Raw genomic sequence first — 25,835 nt, 5'->3', positions numbered from 1 at the left:
ATCTATAAGTATTAAAAGTAACTTTTATTAAAAATAAGAATAAATTCTCTTTATAAATACAATCATTACTGCGTACACAATCTTCTTCAATACACACACTGTGGTATTCAAAATCAGTGGTATTTATATAAAATAAGTATTAATTTTATAATTGCATAATTTTATACACACATACATTATTTTGCAGATCTAAAGAAAGTCTGAATGATTCTGGTTTTTTTCAAAGGACAGAGCGGTATTTACAGGCAAACATGATCCAAACAGCACAGGCAGATTCAGGGTATGTAAACACTCGTACACGAACTGCAAGTCGCACTTGGTCTCCCCTACAACAGATTATTTCTTCACAAAAAGGAGACCTATTTGACAAAAAGAAAAACAAGAGTAATAGATATTACTAAGCCATTATTAAAATTTTCTATTACATGTGTGCAGTTATTTCAAATGTGACTAACACTCAAATAACAATGAGTGTCATGAGTCTGTCATGACAAACAATAATATTGTTCTATAGTGCAGAGGCTGTTGCCTTAGAAGAAAACAAAAGCACCACCAATCATTTTTAACAAGTGCAAATAAATTAAATTAACTCCTCGGTCTTTAATTTAACCCATGAGAAGTCTATCATCACTGAACTCACCAAGGTAACATAAAAGCTCTGTACCCCATGACCCATTACATACACTACACAACTCTTCTTCCAGTTCTGATTAAGGAAATTCATTTTCTTTAAATGTCATTATCCAAAAAAACAAGTTGCCATTCATAATTAAGTATTACTGTTTGGTTTTAACATATGTATCTTTACATTTAAACTTACCGAAGACATGTGGCAAATGCTCTCCTGGCATTTCTGTATACAAAATGGATAGGAAATCCTTTGAACGTGTGACCATCAGGTACTGCTCTTCTTACAGCATCTTGAAACTCTTCGTTTCCTGCAGAAATGCTTGTTGTACGTTCGAGCTCATAGGCTGCTAATGCTGGTGACAACAGATAGGATAGATGGTCATCCCAAACAGTAGAAAGGCCAAGATCCTGTGAGGCAAGTCACAGAATGATGACAACCATGCAGAATGAGCATTAGGATATTAATAAGCTTGTATACTGTATAGATTCAAATAAATCCATGACAAATCTTTAATTTGTAGTTAATGGAAGTGAATCCACAAAGCAGAAAGATTTTTATATTGATTCACACACCAATGAGAAGAATCAAACACCATCAACAAAATATCATTTACCAAGAAATGAAGTTAGACTACTAGACTAGAACAAGGCCAGCAGAGTTGAAACTAGATGTTTTAGCTACAGTATCTCTGCATGAAATGTAAGAAGATAGTGCATAAATACACAGCAAAAATATGGGAAAGATCAACTAAGATTCACCTCACTTTCTTCTAATGTCTCTCATGGAAACCCACTTCTGAAAAAACAATGCACAACAGCTCCCCAAAACACATACACATGTACATGCACCTTCCTCCTACCATCCCACAAGTACAAAGAAGCAGAAAAATCTAACACGTATGTACTCAACATGGCATGAGATTCATATTCTGAGAATTACGTGCCGCCCCAAAGGTTGAGCATTGTGTGGGGAAATAAAAACAAAAACAATGAAAACAACCCATTAAAACCAGACCTAAGCTAACAGGGAGTTAAAGTATCATCTCCTTCATATCCAGCTCAGGAAGAATCCTTTCTGGCACATTACGTCTCAAAAATCCTGATAAACTACAAAACTAATTTCTAGACATACCTTTTGATTTTGTAAAGCTGTCAGAGTAAGATCATGAAAGCTGAAAGCCTGCTTTTATCTAGGGACCAAAAACATTTGTGATGGATAGGCAAGGCCCACAGACAACCAGATTTGATCTTCCTAGCTTTTACAGACCACTCATAGGTAGTCTGCAGGTGCCAGTAAGCTGAAGATCACAGACCTAGAATGAGAGGCAAGGGCAGGGTGGGGGGAAGAGCCCACACACGAGGCTACAGAATCACCACTGCAAATAATGACGTCTCAACTAGCTCAGTACAGTCTTTCCAAACAATTTTTCAGTTATTTCACTTTTCACATACCGCATTTCTGCAAAAGCTGATGGAAAACACATTGCAAAGATACGAGTATGTGAACTAACAAATGGCTATCCAAAACAAATATACAGTAAAAACATGCACCTTTATTACCGCAACAGATCAATGACAATCTTTATAAACAGTATTACCTTTCTGTGTTCAGCGACCAGTATTCTTAGCTGCAATTCTATCTCGTTGCTTGTTACTGCAGCATCTATCGTGGAAGCACACAGAGGAGGAAAAGGGGGAACTGAAGATGTTGTTCCAGGGGAACATACAGATTTTATTGCTTCTCCACTCATGGGTTTCCATTTAGATTCATCATGCAGGTCAAACACACAGATCTCCACAGCGTCAGAGGGCTGACAATTTCCAAAGAACTTTTGATGGTTGAAGAGACAACCTATCGTGCGATAAGGATACAGTGGCTTGGGTTGTTCAACTAGTGGAGGGTCATCAGGATTGATAGGTCTGTGGATGTACCTAATCAAAAATATTAAATTTCTTAATACACCTTATTTTGTGTATTAGTAGGTAAAAGGTAAAAATATTTAGATGGGACAGATATAAGCCATTTCTCCTTTTAAAAATATAAGCCAAGTTTGTTAACATATTCTTTTTTCCCAAAATGGCATTCATTTCTTTACAGAAAAGTAATTATATACATTTTGGAGACATAACATACAATGAAATAATATACCACTTATTTCTTTAAATCTAGAAAAATAAGCTGATGAATCAAGCAGATATTCAACAGCAATTAAATTTTGCAACTATAACAACATAGCGATACAGTTTCCCCCGCTATTCATTACATTTGGAGAAATACATCTTCAAATGCTAATCATAGGATACACAAACAGTGGAAAAACAGAATTGCTTATTTTCAATACTGGATATTAATTAGCACTTTTCAAAGAGCCAAAAGTCTTATATTCAAATATATAGTCCCACTGTACTTCTACCAACGCAACTTGAAGCTATATATTACAACAATTATGCTTCCAAAAGTAATGCTTCAAATAGCACTAGGAAGTACAGTGGGATGGATCACAGTGCTGAATATCATCAGTAAGGAGGACTGAAGTTTGGAGCATTTTTTTAATTTTTATATAGAAATTAGGACTGAGTACCGTTCTACGTACTTGAACAACAGGACATGCCGAATAAGAGGAAGGGAAAGACTTTTTAACAAACAGGTTCCAGAAGCTTTGGAATACAGAACAGCTACATATGCCCTTCTAAAATGACTCAAGTGAGAGAGAATCTCAGAGAACTTGCAGAGATTTCTGCAGGGGAAAAAAGTAATGTAACACTGATTTCACAGATGAAATAAGGAAAAAAATATGGGTTCCTGTGCTGGTTTTGGCTGGGACAGAGTTAATTTTCTTCAGAGTAGCTAGTATGGGGATATGTTTTGGATTCGTGCTGGAAACAGTGTTGATACACAGGGATGTTTTTGTTACTGCTGAGCAGCGCTTACACAGAGTCAAGGCCTTTTCTGCTTCTCACCCCACCCCACCAGCGAGTAGGCTGGGGATCCACAAGAAGCTGGGAGGGGACACAGCTGGGACAGCTGACCCCAGCTGACTAAAGGGATATCCCATACCACATGACATCATGCTCAGCATATAAAGCTGGGGGAAGGAGGAAGGGGAGGATGTTTGGAGTGATGGTGTTTGTATTCCCAAGTAACCGTTATGCATGATGGAGCCCTGCTTTCCTGGGGATGGCTGAACACCTGCCTGCCGATGGGAAGGAGTGAATGAATTCCTTGCTTTGCTTGCATGTGCAGCTTTTGCTTTACCTATTAAATTGTCTTTATCTCAACCCATGAGTTTTCTCACTTGTACCCTTCCAATTCTCTTCCCCCATCCCACTATGGGCAAGTGAGCAAGCAGCTGGGTGGGGCTTAGTTGCCGGCTGGGGTTAAACCACAACAGTTCCTAAACAATCATGTCAGATTTCATCTCCTTCTTTATAAACGATGGCAGCGATAGCATCAATGGCAATCAGCTGCCATAAGACACGAAATAGTTGCTATCCTGTATTAAAGCCACTGAAAACTATATTACAAAGTGTTGAAATATTTCATCTTACACTGAACCAGTTATTTTCCAAACAACAGCAGTACACAGAAGAAAAGATTCCAAGACTTTTGTCTTTCATTACATGAGTTACGTGACAGGGTGTAAAGACAAAAACCAAAAAAGCAACAAAACAACTAGCCCACACAAACCTCAATGTACATTGCTCAGTTTTCTTATATTCCTTTTACTCACCTATGCCCTGTTAAGCTCTCCCAAAAAGTAATTGTTCCATCAGTTCCACAAGTCATTACCCAAGTGTGGGGGACTCCTTTTGCTTTTGTTCCAACACACACAAAGGCTTCCAATCCAAACCCAAGAAGAAGACTGCACAGAAGGTTAGCATGATCTTCACAGTCACCCTAGGCAGTAAATATTAGTAAGCTGGTTTGAGTATCAGGCATAGATAAAATCTTAAAGAAAGAAAATAGTGATACTTCTCTAATCATGATTTAACAAGTCACGTTTCCCTCCTGTTTACCTAAAGCACATATCAAAAGTCAGTATTTTAAGGTTTAAATTTGACAAGTTTTAGTCTTCTGTAATAGAAAAAATAATTTAAAAATAGTAGTATGTTCTAATGATAGACTATTTATAGTTTTTATTCAAGTATACTGTATGATTAATACTGGAAAACATTTCTTATGATTACAAAGATACCTTCAAGTAAACCAAAACGAGACTCTATGAACCCGTAAAGACAAAACTAACATTCTAATTAAAAGCCAAAATGTAGGTAAGGTAAATACCTGAGGTAATATTAGAAATTACGCAGTATTTGCACACAGTTAGGAAATTTAATCAGTTAATAAAATGTAATTCTATTGTAATTTTACTGTCTTGAATGTATTGTCAAAGTTCAGAAATTAAAAAAGGTAAAACAAATGCCCCCACACATCTAACTATGTAACAACTGAGAGTCATGTGTAGCTGCATTTCCCATCAACCAGGAAAAAAAGAAAGTTTCCTTCATAAATTTACTGATACCATTGGTAATTCAGGGAAGTCAATTTCTGAATGTGATGTGTAATATTCTTTTTATCTTAAGTTCTTTACAAATGTTAGCTGTAAAGTAAGAAAAAAATTCCTCATGCAATGAAGCCTTCATAATACAAAGCACAGCATTCAAGTAGAACAGGACGGCTCTTTAGTCAAATACTATTCAGAATGTTGAAAATGTAAAATTCAGCGTTCTTGGATGTAGCTGTTCATTACACAGATAACACAATCTTCCCCTACCATAATGTACAAGGGAAATATCCAGAAAAGCAGGTTTAAACAGGTTTCTGGTGAACCTATGCCCATTTAATAAAACCACACCACTTTCCACAAAAAAAATTAATAACAGTCCAGCTGGTGTCTCAGGGGCTAAATTCAGCTATTTTCTATACAGTTTTCCACTTCTGCCTTGGAAGAAACCCTTTCTCTGTGCCTCCAAACACAATGGTCCTCAAACTCAAAGTCGCGGTCACCACCTCCATCTGAAAGCCAGTGGGTAGCAGTAGTGCCTTTATATGGTACCTAAGCATGATGTAATATTCAGAGACAACAGCTAATGTCTGTTCTGTGTAGTCTTTGAGACAAATCTAAAAACTGGGATACAGCTCCTCTGTGTGGTCTTTGAGACAGGTCTAAAAACTGGGAAACAGCTCCTGCTGCCAAGAACAGATCTTTTTAATATAAACACATCAGTGAGATTGTTTTTGAATGCAGAAGTATCTCAGTGGCAATGAAAAGCATCGACTGCTCCAAAGAAGTATTAAAAGTGATCACTATTACTTTTATTCATACAACAGAAGAGCTATAATCTAGAATGAGTTACAATTTGTTTCATTTATTATAGTCATATGACACAAGTGTCAGATCACTAGGAAGTACGCTGAAACTTTTAACGAAAAGCCCTGAAGCCCTGTCTTGCAAAAAATGAATGCAGAGACTGTGAGTATATTTTAGCCCATCTAAAAAAATCAGTTTTCAAAAGAGACTTTTCCAATTCTTTCTGGATTAGTCCAGAATTTAAATTAGTGGCCTGCACATTGGCAGGGATTCATTGAATAATTATACGGGATCTTAGCAAAGCAAATGAAGAAAAGCAAGCTCATTGTCAAACAGATGTATTGAAAAATGGACCCCAACAATAGCAGTAAAGAAAGTCTGCTCCAAAGCCTTCTTGTCGACTATTTAACACCTGTTTCTCTTTAAAAAGGTCTTAAACAAGTTATTGTAACAGAATTACCCAAATTTGATTTAATCCATGTATTTGCAGCCAGTTTTAAATTACTGACTTCAGTTAGAATATGATACAAACTCCACTGTGTCATACAAAAGACCATTTTCACATACCTTGTTTCTACATAAAAAAGCAAGAAGGGTGCACCACTGTTCTTGTTTGCCACCGCCTCCTCCGATGACAGGAGCTCGTTCATAACCCAGGACACTGACAAATCGCGCTGCTTGTCTAGGAGTGTCTAGTAACCGGCCTGCTCGAAGTGGTCTGATATATGAACATACTGGACGGTTTACTCCATTTTCATCCTGAACATATAAAATCTGTTTATTTGCCAGACATGCAAATGTTACGAAAGATTCATCTTAACTTAAACCGTCTTTTTTGCTACGGGATTTATTTTCCCTAAAATAAATATCACTGAAAAATATTAAGACACAAAAATCCTTCTAGAATTAAGACACAAGATCATTAAGGCAATTCATTTAGAGGGACTTTACAGTTAGATTTTTCCACTGGCTCTGTCACCCATAGGACGTTCTAGACTAAAAGTTCAAACACCCGGAGCAGTACAGGTTCAACTCAATTTCCTTAAATAGGTGAGGAACTGTTCATGCTCCATCCACTGTCAATTTCCATATTATCATCAAACAACAAAAAACTCCAAACAAACAAACAAACAGAAAACCACCAGCCAAACACCCCACATTCAATCAAAGCCCCCCAAATCAAACAAAAAACCCCCAAAACCCACACACCCACCAAAACTCACAGCGCCCAAAACATGCCCCCCAAAGCATTAAGCACTCAGCAGCTGATTTCAGAGTTTAAAAAGTATCTACTTGCTTCTGAATTTGAATACACTTTACCTTGTCATAACACCAAAAACCAATAAAATTTGCTCACAATGATGTCACTAGATATATAAAAATTAAGAGAGTAGTAATACTCTCTTAGAAAAGAATTTCTAATTTCTCGGAAAAATGAAGATATAAGACAACTGGGAAAAGGTCTGTTTTATTACATGCTGCAGGGAAATATTATTATTATCAACTATTAAAACCATTTCAAGCAGTATAAAACTCTTCTTTCCTCACTGGGCTAAACTGGTACTTTTATGTTTACATATTTAAAAAGGGATCAAAGCCTTTTAAATGTCTGCAGCTTCAGGAAACCATGGTCTCATATTTTTTACTGTAGCCACATATTGCTCCCATTAAGGTTTTTTCATGCTTTGCCAGCAAGATGGTGTGAGAAGAGCACCATTTATTTGAACCTGACTGGAAACCTGTTGAAAATTATTTCACAGCTAGAAAGCAAGCAAAAAAATCACAAGCAGGATTCATTATTTATTGAATATAGTTTTATATGTGTAATGCATGCTTCTGCATTACGCCTACGAAACTGGCTGATAATTAAATTCTCAAACAATTCTGATAATCTCACTTCTGTTTCCAGAAATGAGAAAAGCCATTAAGGGCAGTTTTACTAACATTCGCTATGGCCAGCGGGAGAATCAAGATACGCTCTCTACAGGTACTGAACTAGCAGGGGGCCTAGTTCCTATAGTGTTCTGAGGGCTGCCAGTTTCTCTATTGTTCTGTAACAAAGAACTTAGTCCTCTAATCCTATTCACAAACCTGTCCCTCCAACCTTCTTCCCAACCCTACTGTAGCTTTGTGGGCGCAGAAAGTGGAATACCATTAATTCACTCATTAATTCACACATTGCTTTATTCTCAAAATAGTACAAGTCCCATTTTTACCTCATGTCCCCAACCAAAATCCCAGTTCTAGAATTCCCCATTTAATTATATATTTTGTTTCTATATATAAACCCTGCCCTGAAAACCTTAAGCCTTTGTATCGAGCCTGGCTGGGATGAAGTTAATTTTCTCCACAGCAGCCCCTATGGTGCTGTGTTTTAGATTTGTAACCAAAACAGTGTTGATAACACACCGATGTTTTAGCTACTGCTGAGCAGTGGCTGCACAGCGTCAAGGCCTTCTCTGTTTCTCATTCTGCTCTGACACAGAGTAAGTTCAGGGTGGACAAGAGGCTGGGAGGGGACACAGCCAGGACAGCTGACCTGAACTGACCAAAGGGATGTTCCATGCCTTATAGCATCATGTTCAGCAATAAAACTGGTGGGTGTGGAGAACAGACTTTTTCTAAACTAGCCCCTGCTTGGAGACTCGCTGGGCATCAGTCTGCTGGTGGGAGGTAGCGAGTGATTGTCTTTGCATCACTTTTTTCCCCGCCTCTTCCTTTCTTTTCTTCACTTATTGAACTGTCTTCATCTCGACCCATGAGTTTTTCCTCACTTTTGCCTTTCCTATTCTCTCCTCCATTCTGCTGGGGCGAAATGAGAGTGTGACTGGGAAAGGGCTCAGCTGCTGCCTGGGATCAACCCACCACACCCTTATTTGGAAGTTCACATCACCACTGAACACTCACAGTACAGCAGAATGGAAGCTGTTACTTCACTGAAAAGAAAGAGCAGGCAGGGATCACTTCAGGAAGTTACTTTGAGATAATAAGCTACTGCTCATTATCTGTGCTAGGAAAATTGCTACCAAGATAAATTTGTGGCACTAAAAATGAAAAGAATCATACCATTCCTTTTACTGAGGGACAGTTACCAAGGAGCAACTGATGCATAGTAATTTAATAGCCTACAATAATTATGTCTGTAGCTAGCGTGCAACATTAACCAGACAGATTGCTTTACAGACCACGCAGAGCTCAAATATTGTGTTGATCTGTTCTCAGAGATCTAAGCAAGTCCATTTTTTATAACTGTTTTATCTGGTATAAAACTTGTTTGAAATAGTTTGCACAGATCACTTAAGTCTTTGCCATTCATGAGTATTCAAGGAAAAGACTAAACAGGCTTTTTTATCACCTCGTGTCAGAAGTGGTTGGAGCAACCCTTCTTTCTGCATCATGCTATTGAGCTTCAACACACATATAGAAGTTCAAGCCCTACAAATTTCATTTTTTGCATAATGCACCACATGTAGCCCTGACCTGAATGTAACCACGTCGTAAATCATACAGATTCTATATACACATGAACTTCAAAATATATCTAAAAATAAAAGGATAACTTAAAGAAAGGATTGGTCTATTTGTAAAATTTACAAACCTGTGCAAAAATCTTTACTAGCCTTACGTTGTGTGTAGGCCTTATCTGTAGGTACTCCCTCCACCACTGTTTAGCATATACAAGAAATAATCGTTCTTTTTCTGCTGTTTTCTGACGTTCCAAAGCAAACTGCAGGTAAGAAAAACATAACCGATCACACACAAATTAATTCCAAACAGGAAAAAAACCCCATAATGAATAAGTACATTAACACCAAATCAAGCCTATGTAAAATAAAGTTTAATATCTAAAGTGTGCCACGCAAACGCTGAAGAATAGTATTTTTAAATGAAAATCCAATGAACAAAAACCTCAAGTTACATTTCTTGTTTGTAGGCTCATATATCAAGCTTGACTGAAGTAGTGTTCATCTTAAGTGATGCATTTCTGTACAGAAGGATTGCTCAGCTTTTGATGTGCAGAAGAATATCTGCATGCACCTTCAGGCCAACGTTTACTGGCTTTCCAGGCAGAATAGCTGACTTGAAATTATTTCAAATAGGAGAGAGAGCAAGAAAACATATACTACCTGAAGAAAATTAGGTATATTGCATCTTTCTTATTCTTCTTCTTAAAGTTTTGATACAAGTAAGTAGAAAAACTACTAAAGTAATATTTCAGATAAAGTCATGTTCAGTATAAACAAAGTAGTTTTAAAAAAGGTAATTATACTTAAATTTAATGGGGAAAAAAGTATCAAACATCCAAAAATCCACAACCCTCAACATCTACGTAAGTAATTCCGTACTGAGCTTCCCCCCCCCAATAAAAGAATAAGACAGCACTCCCCAAAATTACTTACTTGAGTATTAGTTATTTCTGGAGACAGCGTCTTACTAAGCTGTGGATACATTTCCAGTCTGATGTTTAAAACACCAACAGAAACCTTTGATTCTGTACCTTTGAACCAAAATAAATTTTGATCAGTTCTCTCAAATTCATTTTACTTAGGACATTTCAGCCAGGCAGGAGCAAATAATTAAAATAAATATTTTAGCTATATAATCACAAAAAATAACTAAACTTCTTTAAATATATGCAAAAATGTACTGGTGGTCTTGGTAGTCTTAGGTTTATGTTGGACTTGATGATCTTAAAGGTCTTTTCCAACCTATACGATTCTGTGAAAATAAACATCTTTATTTAAATTTCAAACTCAAATGAGGCTGTAAGAAACCATAATCTGGACAAAAAAGCAGACATCTAGATCTGAGATATTATCCAAGGCCCTCTTTGCAGCCAGTACTGGGACATACAAGATGAATGGCATTCTAGAAGTGTCTAGAATAGGCATCCAAAACAGGAGAGTCACACACTGTGAAAGCGCCTATTCCTACTGACTACACAGGTAGCTCAAATGTAAGTACTTGGAAATACGTGAAGTTCATCTTCCCCAAGATAGAGTTTATTATGACAGACCCAGAGTGCCATACAAATAGAGTAATCAACTTAAAAAAACAACCAACCAACCAAACACAAATGAACTACAAAACGCCACAAACCTAATGTTGCTGCATAATGCTGAAAATTTAGAATTACATAAAGAACAAGAAGCATTACAAAACAATAGAGAGATGGGATTATAGGCAATACAAGTAACAGAAGCCTCATATAGTAGTTTGTCTATTTATCTGAGATGGCAGCATGCTTTGATGTTCTTCTACAATGACAAGACTTCAGAAGAGGAGAAAAAGCACTGGATTTAGTGGATTGATACTTCATTACTTGGAAAAAAGCTAATCATAATTAGATTTAACTCCTCCCATCACCCATTTGAGTATTAAACTCAACTTACTTGTTATGCATTTCCAAGTCATTATAAATAAAAAGCTCTCCATTTGAGAGACTATCCAAACCCATATTGCTTACTAAAGTTTTGGCAATAGTCAGCATTTTCAGAAGGAAATGAAGCTAACAAACATATTGGCAAATAAGCTTACTAGATTTGTGTTCACCAGATGAAACACTGCACCAAATCAACAAAAAAAAAGTAGGCAATAGTGATAACAATCAGGAATAACTTGTGTAGTATGTCCAATCTTCAAAATATTTTGAAGGTATAATTTAATCTCTTTTGAAACTGCCAAGAACTGCTCACCTACCTAACAGGTAGAGAAACTGCAATAGAGAATATTCAAAAGACTCATCAGCAACTACTTGACCAAACTCTGGGATAGCTAGCGTAGGAAGTCATCACAGATTGAGTCCTAGAGCTAATCTTTATCCACTAAATCATAATATCCTAAAAACTTAGGTTTGAACTCTTAAGAAGGGGAGCGGGGACAAGTGACACACAAAAATCCACATGTATACCAACTGCTAAGCACCTAAACAAAGCTGTTCAGCCCTTCTGTCAGAAAACATGCTTCCACTAGTGGAATAAATGGCAGCACAGCAGAGATCACTTTCTCCAGCAGTTGCTAGTTTGGTATGAAAGGGACACAAGCTAGGTTTTACTCTTCAGTGCACTGGTCTGATATATTCCTGGAGATGAATTGGTTGATTTTTGTTTGGTTTGATTTTGATAACTTATCCAGATTTTGCAGAAAATCAGTAGTGAGAGTTCCCAGACACAGGGACCATTATTACACAGGATCCAGAATATACATTTTTAGTATTTTGGCAACAGAAAAATCTGACCATTAGACTCCTACACATTTTCTAAGGATACCTTATAGTAATTTATGAGTTGAAGAAAAATTAAACTACATCATAAATACTGCTTTAAGCTTATAAGAAAGCTCAGTATCCAGTATTTTAAGTCATCATTACAGCCTTATTATTTATCCTTACCTACACCCAGGAGTTCAACAGCAACATTTGTTATGCCATTCTCTGCAGCCAAGACAGATCGCCACTCCAAGAAATAGGATGCTACTAGTGTTGTCTCACCAAACGTGTCTGTTTTGATCAGAACCATATGCACCGGATCACATATAGATAACATAGTGGTTGCATCCACCATTTTACTTCCATCACCTGCCATTATTAAACCAAGATAAGATAGCAAGAATATTATCATCCCAAGTCCTCCTCAAAACTAAAAAAAAAATATGCATTTACATTCATTGCATACATTGCATTTTAAGAAAAATTTCACATCCAGAAGTGTAAGCAATGATCCCATCTTAAAATCAAACTCAGTTTAGTACAGAGCTACAGAAAGATTAGAGTTAATTCACAGAAGAGGTAAAAAGATTCCTATAGTTGAATACTCCAGTGTAACTGGTTCAACTGCACAAAAATTAAAATGGAATTAGCATTTAAGAAAATAAAGAATATTAAAGCACCATTAAGTAAAAACAATTGAAAAATATTATTTTAATAAGTTGGGATGCATCAGGTCAACTTACTATACATCAGTATTTAGGCAACAACTTTCTCTGTAGTTAGGCTTGACCCTGTGATTTAAACTGCTCCATGAGCAGCAGAATTAACAAAGTCTGGTTTTCTTTCGATTTGTGGTATATTCACTCCCTTCCCCAAGTCCAACTGCAATAACGCTGGCTTTCTCTCTGTTCCCTGATATTCCATAAGCTACCCTGGATTTCTACAGGATTCAGACAATATCCAGAAGTCTTTTCATAACATACTTATCTCCTACCATGTTCCCTGGCTAGTACCAACGGAAGAACAGTAATACAGGCTGTGGATGACTGACTCTTCAGCAGGTGTTTGCCAACTGGCAGGCAAACTGAACTCACACTGAAGTTTTTCCTTCCATATGACGACAAATTCACGTTTCTCTTCACTTGTCAGCACAACATTCATGAAAATCACAGCCACCTTAGCATCTCTTACCATCTCTGAGACTATCTTCTCACTGTCAATTATGGATAAAGTTGGTCAAATTCAAAAGTTATTTTAGAGTGGAAAAGAAGGAAAAGAAGAGGAAAGAGTAAAGAAAGATCTACAAGTGGCATAACCTAACAGAGTCATCAGTTTGCTTAGGAAAACACGAAAAACAGGAAAGAGAGCCACTAAATAATATCAAACATATTTCACAATAACTCTGAAGTCAGAAAAAAAACCCAATAGCATCAGCTTTAAACCCACAATATTCCTTACCTAGGCTGTCTTTGTGCACTTCAAGTAAAAAACCATCATGAAAATCTGGCTCACAGGCACAGGGGACAGGTTTAGAACGGAAGCGCTGATTTCGAAAATGTAAACACAGAGTGAAGGTAGAACAGATTTGGCCAGGCAGAGGCTCCGGTTCCTGAAGATGTTCCAGAAAGGCTTTTCCACCCAAAACCTGAAGGTAAAGATACCTCCGTGTTGGGTCAATATTAGCTGTAAAGCGTAGCAATAAAAATGAAGAGACAACAAACAGATCTTAGGAAGCATGTTAAATATCAGTTAACTAACAGGAGACTAGAAAAAAAAAGAAACTTTTTTGAAATAAGTTCTCTGAAAGAAAGTGATTTTAAAATGTATGGAAGTTATCTTAATGTAAAATAAATGAATTTTTTTTTTTTTTAAATGTCACATTTTATGCGACATTAGTTTCTGCTGCTTACATGAATTTACTTCCTGTAGATAAGCAGCAAAAACATCCACCTTTATGACAGTTCATACTGGATTATTAATTCAGAGTTAAAAAATCATAGATTTCAAATTTCTCTCAAACCTATGATCCAAATATTAAAATAAACAAGCAACATACTTTTTTTCAAAACTGGTGGTTCTCTGTCAACAAAATGTGTTGATGGTTTTGGAGCTGAAGTCCTCTCCCTTTCATTCACATCCTGGAATTACAATTAAGATTTTTTAAGGCACCAAGGGATGCAACAGTGCTCCTACCGCAGTCTTCTAAAACTTAAAGAATCCTCCATTTCACCTGAATGCCATTCCTCAGGTACGCTCCCTTCTAGTACTTGAGATGTAACGAAACTGAACAAATACTTTCAATGTAGTATTATCATTAAACCAATTTTAGCATACGCATTAAGCTGTTCTGCTCCTAATATGTCACAAATCAGTAAAGCCATTACAAATCTGTTGAAGTACCGAGTTTTCACTTTGTCAAAACACCAAGTCAGTAAGAGGAACAAGCAAAAATATTTTCACTCTTCAAAAGCTACTTACAGTTACAAATTTAAGTTCCTTCATAACATCATCAATGATTCCTCGTTGTCTTAAGGCTTTTATCAGATCTTCTGTGGATAACTGCTGATGCTCAGGTGCTAACTCTTCACGTATAGTCTCAGCAAGAACTTCTCTTATCCTGCCGTGGACATCCATCTGAAAGAAAATTCACTATATGCTACAAATACAAACTCTTTAAATGGCAGCAGCTATGACTACACAGTCACTCTGTAAGACTAATGGTATTCTCCTAGGAAGACAGAAATAACTACACCAAAATATTAATCCTTTCAGAACTAATCAAACGAGTCACTATCTCACCAAAGCAGCTCTACCAGTTAAAAAAATCATGAGCATACCAAACCTGAGCATCTTTACTGCTCTTGACTGCATCCCCTGCCTTGAACTTCCCTCCTTACAAAAAGGTCTGAAAATCCATTAATTATAAAATTATCGCTGTTTTCATTTCTTATCTCCCTCAAAATTCCAACTTAGGATAATAGTTTCTTATTTTTTAAGGGAAAAAGTATACCTTTATATACTTGTAGGTAAGGCACAAAAGTAGGAAATCTCCATTGCAAGCTTCCCCTATGCTCAAAGGGAAGTCAGAGAATTTCTGTGCTTCACCTCAGCTGTGAAAGTGCATGGATTTGTAAAGCTGTTTCTCACACAGGAAGGATGTTAAGGCCACAGCCACTGGGACTGGGAAAGTTATAATACTTTGCGATATATAAGTTAAAGCATTCGTATTTATTTCCCCGTCAGTCCAAGACCCAGCCCAAGAACCTCGCTCAAAAAGCAGCAAGCAAGCAAAAAAAAACCAAAAAAACCCCACAACTCGGTCTCAGGGTGCTGACCCCGCCGCCCAGCCCGCCACTGCCTCGGGCCTCGACCCAAGGCTCGTCCCGGCGGCCGACACTGCTGCTGTCCTCTCCCCGCCTCGAACGCAGCAGCGACTCAGACTGAGAGACCAGCAAGGGGGCGGGGGGCGGCCAGGACGGCAGAGGCCTCAGCTCCATCTCTCCGTAGCCCAGGAAAGAGGAGACGAGGGCGAAGGGTGGAGGAGGTAGGAGACGGCGAGGAAAAGGCCGCAAGCCGAGGCAGCGATGAGACGAGAGCGCGAACCGCCGCTGGCACTCCGGGAAGGGGCCGCAAACGCCAGTAAAGCAAAACAGCGCCTGGAAACCACCTGAAGCGGCTGAAGTAGGAGAAACAAAGCAGGGCGAGAGAGCGGGCACGGAGCGAGCACGCTGCATGCCCTGCCACCGCCTCAGTAGGCACTGCTGTCACCAAGGGCCGAGGGTCCGTACCGCCGACACGGGAAGCAGCAAAGCTCGGCCAGGCCAGGCCCCCCCTGCCCCGGGGCATCCCCTGGCAGGAGAAGTCTCCCCGCCGCTCTACCGCGGAGACGCCCCCACCTTGACCAGCTGCTGGTGGATGATCTGCTTCAGCTCGGAGGCTTTCTCCGGCGGCAGCGACATGGCGGCAGCAGAGCCGAGGAGCCGCCACGCTTCCCGCCCCAGGGGGGGAGGGGGCCAAGGAGGGCCGCGCGCCGCCGGTGAGGCCCCGCCCCCAACCGCCGTTCCAACGGGCGCGGGCAGTGGCACAACTGCCCGGCGCGCGGCCGCCGCCCCGCCTCTTCGCGGGCGCGGGGCGGGGCGGGCGGTTACCGCCGTTACTCCCTATCCCGCTGAGGAGAGAGGCGCAGCGCTTGTTGCTGCCTTCTTCCCTGGCCGGCATGTTTGTTCCTTGCGACCGTGGCGGGGTCTCCGCCAGCTCCGACTTTAAAGGCTTCACTCTGCTCATGGTAAGTCGCGCTCTTGCTTCCACCCCGCTCTCGATGGGCTTGAGGGGGCGCTGCCCTAATAGGGCACCCCGGAGCGGGCGAGAGGGGTGTGCCGCTTCTCGGGGCCCGGGCGCTGAGGGTTTCTTTCTGCTCTGTGGGGTGCGAGCAGGGGCTTGTCTCCCTGGCTGGCCCGCGCCTGTGGGGCAGGAGGGCCGGGGCGCTTTGGTCTCACTCTCCCCTGCCTGGGGGTCGTCCCTGGGTACTTGCCTGCGGGAAAGCGGAGAGACGCTGGGCAGGTGGTTGCTGGGCCCGTGTGTATGTATGTCGGGTGTTTTGCCGAGTAAAAGAGGGGGATTTGCAGGGGTCCTTCCCAGAGCTGTTTCCGGCAGAGCGGTCTCTTCCGTTTCAGTCAGTTTCTCCCTCCTCAGCCCCCTGTCTTCTGCTGTTGTCAAGCTAAAGCGTTGTGTGCTGAGCTACAGCTATATGCTTTTGCTCAAAGATTAAAATGCCGTATGTCGTCTTAGAAAATTTGCAGTATCTGTGGGTTGGCACTGGAATAAAAGGTTATTTTTTCATTTCGAGGCGATATATACGTATTTTTAATGAAAAATTCCTCTTTGGTGCTATATTTAAGCTCCGATTAGGGTTGTTTTAGGAAGTGTTTTAATCCTTTTCATACATGGTATGAAATCAATTGCAGATAACCTACCTGAGGTTACATTGGTTATTGTGGGGTGAGAGTTCCAGTGCAGGCTGCGAAGTAGCAAACCATTATTTTTCCTGTTGGTGAGTCCCTTCACTGTGTTACTTAAGGGTAACCTTACCAGCTTTCATCGAGGGCTGCACAGCCTGGGATGACTCTGCAGGCTGCACGGGAAGTCATTGCAGATCAGCTGACTAGCCACAGGAAATAGATCACTGCTGTTTGCTTTGTCTGGGAGCAACGGGCTATTGCATACCAGCCAGTTTGTAATGACAGTCTGTAAGTGCTGCTACGTGCTCTTTCACCGTGGGCTTATCAGCATCAATTTCGGTGTTTCCACAACTGGTGGCAGCAGCAATTCGTAGACACGCTTGCTTATAAATTAGAGGAAAGCAACCGAAAATTTTACCATTGTGTCCTTTACAGAAAAGGACACTGGAAGACAAACTCTTGAATTTCTCTTTCTGTCATCAGATTAGGTCAGTATCTGCCCCGGTTGGTGATAACCCATGGCAATTCCTATGAAACGAATTCAAGATGACCCTTAGCATTTTCATCCTTAAAAGATGAAAAACAATGTACTCTTGTGTATGAGTCAAGCTGAGATTTATAGGTTTAACATGTAATATCAACATTACCATTAGGTGTCACTTGAGGCCTGCCAATCTCGGCGTTAGTCGTTTGAGTGACTTTTATCTACTCTGTATCCAAAAAAAGAGAGGGAGGAGACAAGTTTCCAAGCCTTTGTTTAAGTTTACCACGAGACAGGATTATTCACAGAAGTGGCCAGGATGTTTTTGTGGAAGGGGGACCAAAGTCTGTGTTAGTAATCTGTTGAGAAATAGTCACCTTTGTCAGAGAATGAGCAGCCACCTTTAGAAATCATGGTTGACCAGAACTGAAGTAATTTAAATTTTCACTATTTGAAGAGCACCTTGTATTGTCCATAAAACACACTGTAAATCAGTAACTTCTGTTACTTCAGCCAGCAGTGTCGGTGGGAAATGTTGGTCAACTGGCAACAGATCTAGTGATTTCCACGCTCAACATGACTAAAGTTGGTTACTTCTACACTGATTGCCTGGTGCCGATGGTTGGAAATAATCCATATGCAACAGCAGAAGAAAACTCAATGGAGCTGAGTATAAATGCTGAAGGTGGGCATTGAATGCTGAAGGTATTTGCAAGCTGCATAAGGTGCAAGGATGTTACACTTACTTTTTTTGTTGTTGTTACATTTTGCTTACGTGAACATTGTTTAAACTAAGGTCAGTAATAACAACTTCAGTAACTTACAGATAAGAATGTATTTACACTTCACAGAGGAAATTGTTACTCTTGTTATTTTGGATAACCAATTTGATATATGGAACCAATAAGAAATGTTGAATTTCAACCATGTGACAGTGCAGCCAAAACTCTCTGCAGTTTTAACCCAAAGCAACATGAAGTGTGCGCATACTTACAGTGAACTGCTGGAATGCAAGCTGAATTTCTGGTGTAGAAGGATATTTTTCCTCTCTTCTTCCTTCCCACCTATGTTTGCCTTTTTCCTTATGTGTTGTTTCTCCCTTTTCCCCCTTCAAATTCTTAGTTTCTTTCCCTATATTGATCATTGCATTTCATCTTTTTTTCCCACTCTTAAGTCATGGAAATCTCAGAATAATCTGTCAATCTTTGCAAAGCTGCATAGATCATCTGAAGCATTACAGGAGGCAGATCTTCATATATTTTTCTTCATTCAATCATTTGAATTTATCACAAGTTAAATTAAGTCCAGCAAAGACAATGCACAAAAATACATATTTTTAACACTGTGGATATTGTCAGGCTTTCCTGTATGAATTGATAGCTGAAAGGTTTACTGTCCTGAGGTTTGTAAATTGGATAAATCTGGATACTTCTAAACCCAGATCTCTTTCTTGCTTTCTTCTTACAAAACTTAATTATTTCTTCTTGCAGTGTATTCATTACCTTCAGAGAAACTTGTAGTTCTGCAGATCAGATCACCTTTTATAAAGGTATGTATGTTCATTGATTGTTCTTACTTCACTATTGAGTTTGAATAATTCTCCTGGCACATAGTTTAAGTGGCCTGGGTAAATAAGCAAAACTAGAAGAACTATGCCACATTAGAAAACATTTTGTTAAAAAAACAACCAAAAAAAAAACCCCAGACTGAAAAAGAGCAAAATATTTTTCTATTTTGTGCTATAATGCGTTCTGCAGTTGATACAATTTTAGCTAACAAAAACTGACTTTTGCATTCATTGAGGGTTGAGGTTTTGTTTTGTTTTTCAAAACTGCAGAACAACCCACCTATGTTGGTAGATTTTAGTGTAAATATGTCCTTAGTTATTAACAGCCTTGAAAACAAAAAATGGTCTGGGTTTTGTCCATTTCTTTTTGTTTTTTTCTTTACACTTACTGTCTTTGTGTGTTTGTCTTTTATTGTAATAGCTTAATTTTTGATGTCACTCCAATTTAATTATTTCATAGTGTTCTATATTCATTTAAACTGCATTCATTATGTAAAAAAAAATTATTAAGAATTTAGAATTAGTCATTAACTGGACAGTGGCTGTAATTTAAAATAAGTAGAATACCACACCAGAAAAAATTTTGTGCTGCAGTTTTTAGCAGTTCAAAGTGTGGAAAAAATACTGTGTGATCCTACCATCCCATCTTACTCTAAAGCTTTTTCCATTGGTATTAATGGCACACAAAGCAGGTGGTACTGCTGTTAACGTGGTTTTAATGATAATTTTTATCATTATACATGTAGTTTTGACTAAGTAAACAACCAGAGCAGTCCTTTGCTTTTTAAAAATATATCTGAAGCTGAAGACTAAATGAATATGAAGAAAAATGTACATCACTGGTAAACATTCTATATAACACCTAGTATTGTTGGCTTTTGGCTTTTTTTTAAGGACACAGTGTATTTTTTAAATGTTTTTCTCTGTCTTTGCATAAAGAACAAGTACAGGCCATTCTGCCAAACACTGTTTTCTTGGGTGAAAAGCAGCAAATGTGCCAGAGTCATTCTTCTGTCTAGCAGCCATGCATACCAGCGCGATGATGAGCAACTTCTTGGGTATGTCTGTGTCATTAAAAGACCTAATTAACGTTTCTGTTCTTTTTCACAAACTGATATACTTCCCTCTACTGAGTACTTTTGGTAGGGTTCCTTTGCTTTGCTGTGTACATAGGTCATAAAATATTTTAATGGTATATGAAGTATTATGTTATACAGGATTAGTCTCTGAACGTTGTTAGTTACTCCTGTCAAAAGTACTGAGCAAATAATAAGCTGTAAGTAAGTTGCGCTTGGCCTGCGCTGTTGGGCAACAGAGCCTTGGTTTTAACTTCTTAATTTCTTGTAGCTGAAAGCAGTGTCAGGGATTAGCTGCTAACATACGGGTCACAGATTAGATTTTTAACAGTTAATTAAAATATTGGTTAGTTTCTTACCTCTTCTTCATTATTCTGTGTTTTCAAGGTTTTCTTTAATATAGTAAGTTGTCATTCTTTTTTTATAGGAAGTTATCAATTCTTGTTTGTTGGGAGGCAACTGCAGGGTTCAGACTACATGTATTTTTATTAGATATTACCCCTTTAAAAAACACGCATTAGTTGCTGATTGAGGACATCATAATTGGTGGTTTAACAAAAACAAACACAAATCAATATTTTTGCAAAAGAGCACTTGTTATCTGCAGGCTGTATAAATGTGTAGGGCCTTAAAGGAGGTTTAGGTCCATGCATGTCCCAGATATAGTTACCAGTGATATTTGCATACAGTTGCAGAATGGCCAGCTAACATGGAATGAAATGGGAGGGACTGATGGTTATTTGATGCGGTCTGAGTCATAAGTTGTGGTAATTTAACACACACACACACACACGCACACCCCCCCCCCCAGCACCACAGAATAACTCCCTGATAGCAGAGTCACTGAAGAGTGAGGGTAGCACATTCAGAAAATACTTGGACTTGACTGAAGTCTGCAGATATTTGTAGTGTGAGCTTATTAAAAATACTGTATCACAGTGAAGTCCAAGTTTACCCTAACTAACTTTAATTTAATCTCCTCCTATCTGAAGGAAGAAAAAGCACGTTTTATTTGTAAATCATTTTAACAACCATAAGCAGGTCTCCTATTTATGTGCTTATGTATCTGCTACTTGCCAGTTATTTGAGCCTCTAAAAAGAAGGTACCTTAGTTCTATTTGTGGCAGAAAGTTGAGTAGTTTGTACTGTTTTGAAGTCACAGACTACTTCTTAACTTTGATTTGAGGAGGAAGGGCATGTCAGTGCAATTTTTCATTGCAGGTGTGAGGTCCTCAATGCTTGCAGCTTCTTTCTGTCACAAGTAATAACAGCAGTAGTGTCTTTTATTGTCAGACTGAATGTATTCTTGATTTGTTCCTAGGACACCACTACGCTACCTACTTACACCTGATCTTGAGAAAGCAGTTGGAGGCCTTATGCAGGACCTAAACTGGAAAGAAATGGAAAAAGTAGCAGCTTACCCTGGAATAAATGATACAGAAAAAGTTCTACATATTCCTGGAGGTGGCATCACAAAACTGTTGTTTACTGAGAGGTGAGTTGCCTAAAGATAAGCACAGAAAGATATTGGAAGTCTTCTCTTTAGTACATGGTAAAGTTATCTTTTAAACTGCTATGTTACAGGAAAAGAAAAGTCCCTCTTCTCATAGAAAAGGGTTTTATAGGAATAGAACTTCTTCCAGATCAAGCCCATAATTAAGAGGAAAAAAATAGGGAATTCTGCATCATGAAGTTAAAATATGATAAAAATACAAATGAATGGGCTAAAGGAAAATAATAAAACCTTTACAGTTAAGATCGTGATTAATCTGGTATCTGATTTTATGCAAACCGCAATTTGTAAATAGTAAAATTTCTGTACCTGTGATACTTTAACTACAACTGTCTCCCGTGACAAATAGTTCCATCATCAGTTGTGTTTAAAAAAAAAAAACCCACAAAATTCTGAGCGCTAAGAATGAGTTAAGATTTCAGAGCCAGCAAACAATTAGGTGTGGGGTTTTTGTTAAAAGGTGTGTGCATCAGAAGTTGTGCCAAAAGCATGTCTGAGTTTCAAATTTTGAGTAGTAATACTCGCTCGTTATGGTAAAACTGTGTTAGCTCTGCAAAAGGTGTTTATTTTGTAAGTGTCAGGTGGAAAATTCACTTTTACTTTTTTAGCTGTTGATTTTGACACCTGTCCAGACTGTTGCATCTAACAGCAGGAGAGTTATTAATATCATGCTCACCTTATTCCTGAATTCAGTATGGAAACAATGTACAAATACAAAATAAAAGACGTCCCAGGACTTCAGAAAAAAATTAAAAAATACAATAACAATCTTAATATCTAAATGAAAAAATGGGAATATTGCGAGTAAAGTAGTGATATGTAACCTGCAAAACTGCTGTTTGAAATACACAGAAAGGTAAGGAGTGATTGTATCAAAGGATCTGTATAAATGCCCCACCAGCACAAAAATGCAAACGAAGTATGTAAAAGAGGCCCTGAGTAACTCTACCATGACCTAGGATTCCTGCCTCACAAAACAAAGAACAAATTCAAGACTAAGAAAAAGAACATGAAGTGTGAAAACGCAACCAAGAAAGACTGGAGAGGAAAAAAAAAATCTCTATACATACGCATACATTTTTACTTTGTTTGGTTGTGGTTTTTTTTTTTTTTCTTAACAAGCCATATGCAGATTGTTGTTGCTCTTAATACATAACTATAATTGTTCTGGATTTAGAAAAGAAATAAAATGCCTGCTCATTTTTGTTGCAGCTGTTCAAGAGGAATCCAAATGGCAGTTCTTCTGAAATTCTGCTCAGAAGGGGACAACATCCCTGATGCGTTTGCTCTTGTTAACTATCTTAATGAATGGCTCCAGCTAATTAAAAGCAAAGTAAGTGCTGTTTGATCTAGAGTTCTTGCTTTCGTATTTTATGTCCATTATTTTCATTTTTCTTCAATCCAGAATGTTAAAAATGTTACTCAGCTTAATTTTAGAAAAGTTAAAAATGTACGGGTTGGGTTCGTTTTGGCCCTTAGTCATCAAGGATATGCCAAATTAAAGGTATATTTTGATTAAAACCTCACTGGCAATTTCCCCACCTGAAAAACCAAACCTAAACCTCCATCCCTTTCTTTGACAGGTGTGTGGGAAAATTGCGTAAAGGTTTGATCAAGTTTGATCTTCCAGTACTCTGCTCTAAAGCAACCCACAATGATGATGACACTTGAAATGCTGCCCATTATTTTAATGCATGTGCCAGAGATAGAATTACATCATTATTATTTAAAACTTAAAGAATTATTCTGGTTTTGTTGCAGAGTAACAATTCCACAGATACTTCTTCACAATGGAAAATACCAAGTTCTTGGCGCTTACTTTTTGGTAATGGTCTTCCACCTGCACTCTTCTGATCAATTTTGAATTCTTCTGTAAGTCACGTGTGCAGTCTCAAACATCCCTTGAGAAGGTGATTACACAGTAATTGCCAAGCAACAGCAGCTTAATTTGTTGTGTACATAAATTCTTTATTTAAGAAAAATTCCTTTCACATATGTGGGTAACTAAGGAAATTAAGGTAACTTTCATAAATTGACCAAAGAAATGTTTTGTACAGTTGTTTATTGAATAACTTTGCTTGAATTTTTTTCTAATAAAACAGTTTTTAAAAAACCTTTTTCTTTGGTTAAGTGTTATTGCTATGGAAAAGCTTCTGATGCACTTCCTGAATGTAGCTGAGAACTTGCGATTGATGTGCAGGCATAGATTTTCTTATGAAGGTAAAACCTTATTCTTCCATGTCAACTGTGGATCTTGGCTTTTTTTTTCAAAACCTTACTGGTGATGTAAGCAAAGCTCAGAAGTGACTAGTTCTGCCTTCTTTTCCCAATGCTGTTGTGGTAGCTTCAGCTGGGGAGACTGCAAGCGATTACAGCAGCCTGTTCTGTCTTTTCTACTTTTTGTTGTATAATTTCCATTCTGCTTCCAAGGGCTGCAGAGATGCTAAAACTAAGGCTTTCTGGGTAGATGAGCCGCCTTAGACTGATTTGAGGACGAATACAGTGCTCCAAAATATAAAGGAATTAAAACATTGCCCTGATTGCAGACAGTCTGGTATCTGTATATTTTATAAGCTTGGTCTGAGACACTAGTTGTATGATGTGTAATTCATGTGTTTAATGTTTGTAATGGTACTTGGTGCATTATTAAGCTACATGTTCAGTTTTGATCTTTTTGAAGTGTGTGGTCACATCAGTTTCTTAAAGTAATTTTAAATCTAGAATTTCTAAGTTATAGCTTATGAATTAATAGACATGACATATATACAGGCTATACTTTTAAATATTTAGTCTGCTAAATAGATTTTTTTTTTTTTTTTTTTTTGGTGGTATTGTCATGCCAGTAGTACAAATGATGAGGAAAGGAACCGTAGCAGTCCTGAAGAGATCTGTTAAAGGTGTAGGCATAAGACTCAGTAGTCAGCCTTGCTTGAAAACTTGTGCCTGTTGGTAAAGAAATGCAAGCAGTTCACTCTAACTACTCAGTGAACGTGACTGATCACCCAAAGGATGCGGTATTGTTCATCTTTTGGGGTTTTTGAAAGTTTGTGAGGTGAGAATCATAGTGAATACCTGTCACAGAGGACTAATATTTGAATGAATACTCAGTTACTGTTCTTTTTCTACAAAACAATAGGAAATTTAAGTGTTTTCCAGTCTTAAGTCTGCTTTGCAGAAGCAGATAATGCACGGCCAAACTGAACCTTGGAGAATTGGTATGTGGAGCTAATGCCTCATATAATTGTATGTCCAAATACCTTCAAATAATGTCTGAAAACGTAGGGAGTCTCAAGTTAAATGTTGTATTTGAGTCAGTCACAAACCTAGATATGTGTAGAACAATGTGAGCATGAACTAACTGCTGCTGGCATTAGGAGAACTGGAAAGGCTTCATGATTACTTAATTATATCTGCGGTGTTTGGTGGTGGGTTTTTTTAAGGTTTGAATTGTATTAACACCAACGCTTCTTAACACTAAATACCATGCTAGAAATTTAAAGTAATCCTTTGCTCATATTAATAAGCTTTCACAGTAGTAATTCACGAAATGTAGCATCTTTGTGCAGGTGCCATGTTTTAGGGTGTAAAAAATGAATAGATTTAAAGTGTTCAGGAACGACCGATATGCCTGTGATTGTGAATCAAAAGAAACTTAACCTGAACAAAAAGTAATTTGCATACAACTGCTATGTAAGCTACAACCAGAAGTTGAACCAAATAACACGACTAAAAAGATCACAACATTATTCTGAGCTTAAAGATTTATTTTGGCTCATGGTCTCGTCATTGTTGTACAAGAAGCTTGAGTTCCTATAGGCAAGTGGAAGGCTAAACGATTTGCAGCCTGCCTTCATATAGACCCTGTCATGGTGATATTTCATGCTTGCAAATACTGTTTATTCAAATTTTGCATTTTTAGAAAAGGACTAATGACCTAAATATTTTCTGATGTCATTCTTCATTGTGATGGATTCTCAGATTCTCTGTGAATCTAATACATCACCTGTAATGGGACAGTAGTGAGCACAGAGAGATCTGGTAACTGTTAGGAGAGTGTAATTTATGGCTGTACATCAGTTTGGAAAGCTGA

At 38.3% G+C, this 25,835-nt stretch overlaps 2 protein-coding genes across 6 annotated transcripts; one reads left to right on the top strand and one right to left on the bottom strand.

The window, feature by feature from the left end:
* Window positions 1-3: 3 nt before the first annotated feature.
* Window positions 4-17,283, bottom strand: CEP76 (centrosomal protein 76). Of its 4 annotated transcripts, none has more exons than XM_075494326.1 (12): window positions 17,124-17,283; window positions 14,629-14,784; window positions 14,207-14,288; window positions 13,609-13,833; window positions 12,334-12,519; window positions 10,343-10,440; window positions 9,541-9,669; window positions 6,510-6,716; window positions 4,362-4,528; window positions 2,229-2,562; window positions 821-1,038; window positions 4-359 (listed from the first exon to the last, which is right to left on the bottom strand). In XM_075494326.1, exons 2-12 carry the CDS (start codon window positions 14,782-14,784, stop codon window positions 221-223), a joined length of 1,941 nt encoding a protein of 646 aa, XP_075350441.1. In that variant the 5' UTR covers window positions 17,124-17,283; the 3' UTR covers window positions 4-220. The 4 variants fall into 4 exon arrangements, with proteins under 4 accessions (XP_075350441.1, XP_075350443.1, XP_075350444.1 ...); XM_075494328.1 differs by lacking the exon at window positions 17,124-17,283 and adding an exon at window positions 16,047-16,214; XM_075494329.1 differs by lacking the exon at window positions 17,124-17,283 and adding an exon at window positions 16,047-16,204 and having other exon boundaries at window positions 6,510-6,701.
* On the top strand, window positions 16,286-23,848 carry PSMG2 (proteasome assembly chaperone 2). Of its 2 annotated transcripts, none has more exons than XM_075494330.1 (7): window positions 16,286-16,435; window positions 18,103-18,274; window positions 19,080-19,138; window positions 20,096-20,214; window positions 21,554-21,727; window positions 22,958-23,078; window positions 23,507-23,846. In XM_075494330.1, exons 1-7 carry the CDS (start codon window positions 16,367-16,369, stop codon window positions 23,597-23,599), a joined length of 807 nt encoding a protein of 268 aa, XP_075350445.1. In that variant the 5' UTR covers window positions 16,286-16,366; the 3' UTR covers window positions 23,600-23,846. The 2 variants fall into 2 exon arrangements, with proteins under 2 accessions (XP_075350445.1, XP_075350446.1); XM_075494331.1 differs by lacking the exon at window positions 16,286-16,435 and adding an exon at window positions 17,876-18,020 and having other exon boundaries at window positions 23,507-23,848.
* Window positions 23,849-25,835: the final 1,987 nt, after the last annotated feature.

Source organism: Mycteria americana, chromosome 2 (assembly GCF_035582795.1).
Source record: "Mycteria americana isolate JAX WOST 10 ecotype Jacksonville Zoo and Gardens chromosome 2, USCA_MyAme_1.0, whole genome shotgun sequence".
Classification (NCBI taxonomy): domain Eukaryota; kingdom Metazoa; phylum Chordata; class Aves; order Ciconiiformes; family Ciconiidae; genus Mycteria; species Mycteria americana.
The sequence above is the reverse complement of the archived record's forward strand: the minus strand, read 5'-3'. Positions and strand labels throughout refer to the sequence as shown.

Excerpts from the sequence above, each read along its gene's own strand:
- PSMG2 (XM_075494330.1), top strand. The coding sequence starts at position 16,367 with ATGTTTGTTCCTTGCGACCGTGGCGGGGTCTCCGCCAGCTCCGACTTT. Across the intron at positions 20,215-21,553 it reads GATGATGAGCAACTTCTTGG|GACACCACTACGCTACCTAC; the intron begins GTATGTCTGTGT and ends ATTTGTTCCTAG. Across the intron at positions 21,728-22,957 it reads AAACTGTTGTTTACTGAGAG|CTGTTCAAGAGGAATCCAAA; the intron begins GTGAGTTGCCTA and ends TTTTTGTTGCAG.
- CEP76 (XM_075494328.1), bottom strand. The coding sequence starts at position 16,109 with ATGTCGCTGCCGCCGGAGAAAGCCTCCGAGCTGAAGCAGATCATCCAC. Across the intron at positions 13,834-14,206 it reads ACCACCAGTTTTGAAAAAAA|CTAATATTGACCCAACACGG; the intron begins GTATGTTGCTTG and ends TACGCTTTACAG. Across the intron at positions 360-820 it reads GCATTTGCCACATGTCTTCG|GTCTCCTTTTTGTGAAGAAA; the intron begins GTAAGTTTAAAT and ends TTTGTCAAATAG.